Raw genomic sequence first — 6,000 nt, 5'->3', positions numbered from 1 at the left:
ATAGTGTATGGGAATCTTGACTAAGGGAGCAGGTGACACAGTACCTGGAAAAGACAACCCAAATAAGAAAAGCCCTTATGAAGGAAACGGGGAAAAGGAAAAGCTTTCTCCATCCTCAGAAATGGAGAAGAGGGAAAGCATCCAACTAGGAACTTGTTAGGGGAGAAGGCAGCCCAGAAGTATACAGGACAGAGAATTGCAAGTGAGAATGATTGCAAGAAACAATAATTTGAGTGCTGTGAATTTGTTGGAGTGAGAAATGGTGGAGTCACCAGCCTTTCAGGGCAGGACAGGACTTTCCAGGTCTCTGAGTGTCTTCGATATCACTGCATCCCAGACAGGTCCAAGTGTGGTGAGCCCATGGTGAGTGTGGCAGAACTCACCATAGGCTGAAGTGCAGGGAGGACATCCCTTGGCTGTGGGGTTGTGGTTGCATTTCTGATTCCCAGAAGACTTTTATCCCGTACCAGCAAATGAGGATGACAGGGAGCAAGTCCTTTGATAAACAGGGCAGCTCCCTGTCTCTCACTTGAGACAAGTGGTGGGAAAGCATGATCTGGATGTGAGTGCTCCCAGACAAAACTGGAAACATGGGTAGGTCTCTTGGGTAACAGCAGACTTTTAAAAAGGAAAAAAATTAATAAAAACCCATCTGTGAAATGCCAATACCTTTTTTAACAAGGTGGTATGTATTAGGTAAAAAGTAATGGATATGAATCATTAATGACATCAAAAAAGGTCACACTCACAATGATAGAAGATACTTGGCTGGTAGACAACATTATGCTTTCCCCAATAGGCAGTTTTGCTTGAGAGATCTGCATCAGATAGCTGTTCCCAGCACAGAAAATGAATGTGTTATCTGTGCATGTGCCTCTAGAAATCAGCAGCAAAAATTTCTGATGGCCTGGCTGTGCAGTCTGCTGGTTTAAATGGTGTTTTGCTCATGTTGTCCTACACTGATGCTTGGAGTGGCTCCTTTGAATGCAGGGAAAGTGAGCAGCATTAGACTATGGAAAGCATATTTGCATTATGTATGCAAATATGTACAGGTGTGTGCAAAATCTGTGTATATACAAATACACTTTCTGGTCTGAAAATGATGATCAGCCTCTTTCAGTGTCTGAACCCTTTGCTATAGTGGGACTATTTTGTATAGAACCTGTGGCCCCTGTGTGTTTTTGAAACAACACAAGACATTCCTCTTACCCATTCCCTAGCAAGGCTGTTTCCTGATATTCAGAACAAGACTTTGAAAGTGGGATTGTGTTGTTTGTCAGAATATCACACAGAGAGTATGGGGATGTAATTTCTTGAGTTGTCCCCTGAGAAATGTTATGCAATAACCTTTTTTCTTTCCCCACTCTGGGTGTCTGCTCCTTGTGAGTGGAATGATGTAGTCAGTCACGCTTGGATGACCTGTAGGTAATTTGCAGTCATCTCCTTTTTTCATATCCTTTTTCTTAGGCATGTGAGGGTAAGCCTGCTGGCAGTCTATTGTGTGAGATTGTAGAAGGCGGTTTGAGTGTACTTGCATTGTGTTTGAACACAAACATATGTATAGCAAACTTTGCTTATAGAGAACTGGGGAAGGTCAAAGAGTCAGCTGGCCATTTAATACCTTCATGAACAGCAGCATGCATGAACAAATAAATGTGGGTAAAACCAAAAAAAGGTTTAATGTCCATTAGAATTATGGGGGTTGGACTATCATTATCTTTTGTTTGTCTTCAAACAAAAGACAGTGGAATTAATTCAAGCCAACTTGATGCTGTGCACCTGCCGTAGGGACACGACTCTTAGTTTGATCCTCTCATTTAAAAAGGAAAAAAAGGCACCAGAATTTAGGTGGTTTTTTTTCCCCATAGTGTCAAAAGATGAATGCAAGCAAAATGAAACCCTTACAATTCCATTTTTATAACTGCTATGTAAAGGAGCCACAAGAAAAGAAGCTCTATGAGGAAAATGGGTTAGGAAGCTGACAGCCTCAGCTTAAAGTCATGGCGGGCCTCTCTGCAAGATGATTTATGCCCTCACTATGTGTGATGGTGAGTAGCTGGTAGCTCTATCACCACGGCTCCTAGAAAAGGCTTTGCATGAGGTGAGGTGGATAGTGCTTTCAGGTGTTCCCCTGGATAGCAGGCATGTAGTGATAGTGCTCAGGTTTTGTTTCCATCTTTGTAATTGCTTGCAGTGTGGGGCTTGTCATCTGAAACAACTGGGGAAAGATCGTGAAGAATTGTCAAAAAAGAAATCTTCAGGCTGAGCCAAATCAAAGCATTTCTTGAAGAGAAACCATAAAGATACGTGCATTTGTGTATATGTGGTTTATAATTTAACTATACAGATGTAAAAATCACTCTAAAACATTTTAAAAACAATTTGGCAGTAAAATAATCAAAAGTCCCAGAAAGCTTTTATAAAACACATTTATTACAAAACAAATGTGAGAATACAGATACTAAGAAGACCTCATCTGACATATTGGGTACATCCAGGCTTAACTCAGAATTATGTGCAGTTGTGGATGTCTGAGTTGTGTACATTCAAAACCAAAATCTGTACATACATTGTATTTGAATCTTTCAAAAGGCATATTTGTTGCCTCCTTCCATTTTGTTACTATTCCCATAGATGTATATGAAAAATAAATGCTCATTTTCAAACGCTTTAGCTATGGCATTTCGACACCAATGAGGTCACTTACATTTCTATGGGAGTTCCTTGAGCTTGCTGAAACTCAGGAGTCTCTTTGAGAGTCATCTGGGTGAGTGGATGTGTTTTAAAGGCAGGTTGTGTTGGCTGTTCTGGTCATAGTTCAAAGATGGTTCTTCAAAATAAATATGAAACAAAGAAACAAACCCAAGCAGAATCTTTGTCTTGATCTGGGTATGTCCCTGCTGGTACATACAACCCAGTATCAATATTGTTTAAGTTCACTTACTGCGTGATACTTGCTTCTAAATTGACTTTTGATACTTGGCTTTAATGCAGGTTGTAAATCTTTGCAGTTCCCCTTTTATACAGGAGCTGATGAAACATTTGCTGTAGTGAGAATATATCTTGTCCTTTCTGCTGAGATTTCTGGAGTTTTAAAATGTGGTATTCAAAATGGTCACACCTTTGGATCCCACCGGGCCTCTCCAAAGAGTGGTTTATTCCTATGGTGGCCACACTTCCTTAGGAGAACTGGCTAGTTTAGTTCAGCTGTTCGAGAGCATAGTTGTGGGGATCAAGATTTTTAATTTATAGCTGTTAGGGGTTTTTTAATTATGGGATGGGGCAGAAGGTCTCCTCTAATGCTGTGGTGCTAGGTAGGAAAGGAATAAGGTGTCTCAAATGGAGACATTTCATATAATTTAGTGAGTGTTACCGCTTTAGAAAAGTGTGCACCTTCTAGAGAGTCAACAATGCATTTATGAAAAATGAATAATCTTGCAGCTCCAGTTGTACTGATCAAGTTCTTTCATTAGCTAGGGAAAGGAGGTCTAAATACTGTCATCTGCTTGCAAGTTTTGTTTCCCCTCAGTATTTTAACCCTTGCACAGCTAAGGACTGTTCTGTTGTATTCTGCTATGAATTATGAACTTGATGCATATATATTTGAGGGGAGTAAGAATGTTTATGAATTTGGGGTGAGGAGAGGTGTTATTTTTTCTACTAATAAATACATTGGGGTTGGTGGGGGTGGTGGTTTTTTGTTTTGTTTGCTTGGTTGGGGTTTAAAATTCTGTAGGTGAGGAAAGCAGAAGCACCCATCTGCAATTTTTTTTCCTTGCACAACATTAATGTGTTGAATCAGTAGGCCACCACAGAAGTCTGAAAATATCTGGCCTATGGCGAAGAGGCCAAAAGGAATTCAGTTTTTTTTGTTTGGGTATTATACTGTTTACTGTCTGTTTGGGTAGTATACTGTCTGTTTGAGTAGTATACTGTCTATCACTCACTTTTCACCATAAAGTCGGAGTTCTTTTTATTGCAAGAGAGTACCATCTCATTGATACATTGAACTTTCTCCATTGAGAAGAGCTGAAGAGGACATGCTTTGTGAGCACTTATTTGGGAAATGATGAAGATCTTTACCTGGTTTTTGCACTGTCAGATACGCAGCCTTGTAGGTGTCTATTTCAGCAGTAATACACAGAGGCTGTAATAGTGTTCTGCTATGGGTTTTAAGTAATTTTAAGCACAGGCTGCCATGGTCCATTTGCCCTCACTAGCTACTGATACTAGTTAACCACCATAAGCCAGTTCAGGAGCCTAATCTGGCTGAAAATACATCTAAATGTGGAGTTTTCAGCTGTGTGGCTCCCAGACCAGTTCAGTGGAGAACTGCATGGATACCAATATATATAAAAAGCTTCTCTAATTCAGGAGTTAGCTGATGTTCTGCTCTATGAAAGAACTGACGTATCTGAAGATTTGTGGAAATCGTCCAGTTTTTAGTGCAGTGCTATTTCATCTCTCTCCTAATATTTCTCTCTATTTCTTGGATAGAACAAGCTTGCGCTTGTAGCTGCAGCCAGAGACAGTAAAAATCCTTAATGAATTAGCAAAAGCACTCCTCAGAATTTGTTGCTGGTTTGGCCCTTTCAGCCAGGGAGAGAAAGAAATAAAAGGAACTGTATTTTTATAAATGGTGTGCTTGAAATGCAGTGCATATTGGAAGACATCTGGGCAAAAAAAAACCCAAAAAGGTTAAAGCTGAAAATCAGCTGAAAGCTGTATTTTAGTACAAAACACCTTACACTGAAGACAGGAACTTGTTTTTAGACTACAAGGTTTTATGCTATTTTTTTGACAGGTTCAGTACCAGTTCAGGTAAGAGTTTGGATTTGTGATTTGTTATTCCAAACTGACCATAAGATGTGCCATGCTTTTCTTGTTTGCTTGGGGTTTTGATACTTCTGCTACAAGAAAACTGATACACTAGTAAATAGTCTGTATTCCTGTAAAGATGCTTTGGATTTTAGGGACAGGTTCAAATCAATGTTATGTAGCATGGTTAAGTTTTGCTTCGGTAGCAAATTATTCATAAACTTCTTGCTTAATGGTTGCTTTTTAAAATTTAAGACAACGTTGTTATTAAATCTCACCTACTGCCTACAACTGTATTTAAAACCAAAAGCAAACTCTTTCTTGCAGTGTTTGTTTTTCTGTCTGTATCTTGGGCCAAAAAACCTACTGTATGACCTGAGACTTCTTTGTGTGTTAAAATTTATGTGATCTTATTAATGGAGGCCAACCACTAATAATAAATTTATGCTGTATGTATAGCACAACTGTTTGTCTCTTCTGACAACATGACTATGAATAATTTATAGATGTAGTTATCCTGAAATTTGTAGGGGTCATTAGCATTTTAATGAAAAAGATACAGCTGTTGTACTAAATCTTCACTGTTTTTCTTTCTCCCCCAGTTAAGCTTTTCGATCTGTGCTTTGGGAGCAGCTGACAGTGTGCGGTAATGTGCTGACTGGCACTATGGGCAGGCGGTACCCAGGGGCTCACTATCGGCCAAGCAGCTCATGTACGTATGCAATTGATGTAATCTATTTGTCGCTTTATTACTTTTGAAGGCTGCTAAGTTTATAAATTTTGCAATAGTATTTGTAAAGGATGCTGACATATTCCAATCGATGCCAGATCTCCTGTATGTGTACCCAAATGGTAAGTATATTGATCTATGATTAAACTGCAAAGGTGTTTTCTAGAACTTTAAAAACCGGCTTGTGGTATGAGTTGACCAAGTCTACTGCAGTGTGCTGTGTTTTGTGCTGTTTTGTGTTCAAGGTCTTAATTTATTATAGGGTTCAAAAGTTTAGCTGCTATTTGTCTTCACTCCCATTCCAAGTTTTTAATACAAGATACCTTCAAGTTAACAAACTACTTAAGCTTATTCTAAAATGTCACTCTGCACTCTAGCTTTAGTTGCTTATAACTGCAACTAACATCTCCAGTTCGAATTATTTATATGCTTGAGTTCAATATTATTCAAGT

General features: G+C 39.1%; 1 protein-coding gene across 3 annotated transcripts in view; it reads left to right on the top strand.

Moving 5' to 3' along the window:
• Nucleotides 1-5,484: 5,484 nt before the first annotated feature.
• APBB2 (amyloid beta precursor protein binding family B member 2) overlaps nucleotides 5,485-6,000 on the top strand; it is a gene marked incomplete at both ends in the record, with an annotated part of 118,071 nt that continues 117,555 nt past the window's right edge. For all 3 annotated transcript variants that reach the window (XM_080625538.1, XM_080625537.1, XM_080625536.1), the window contains one exon: nucleotides 5,485-5,530. In XM_080625538.1, the coding sequence (XP_080481664.1) occupies nucleotides 5,485-5,530 (46 nt within the window). The remainder of the gene's footprint in view (nucleotides 5,531-6,000) is intronic.

This window comes from Psittacula echo (assembly GCF_963264785.1).
Source record: "Psittacula echo genome assembly, chromosome: 1".
Classification (NCBI taxonomy): Eukaryota; Metazoa; Chordata; class Aves; order Psittaciformes; family Psittacidae; genus Psittacula; species Psittacula echo.
This window is presented reverse-complemented; position numbering and strand designations above follow the sequence as displayed.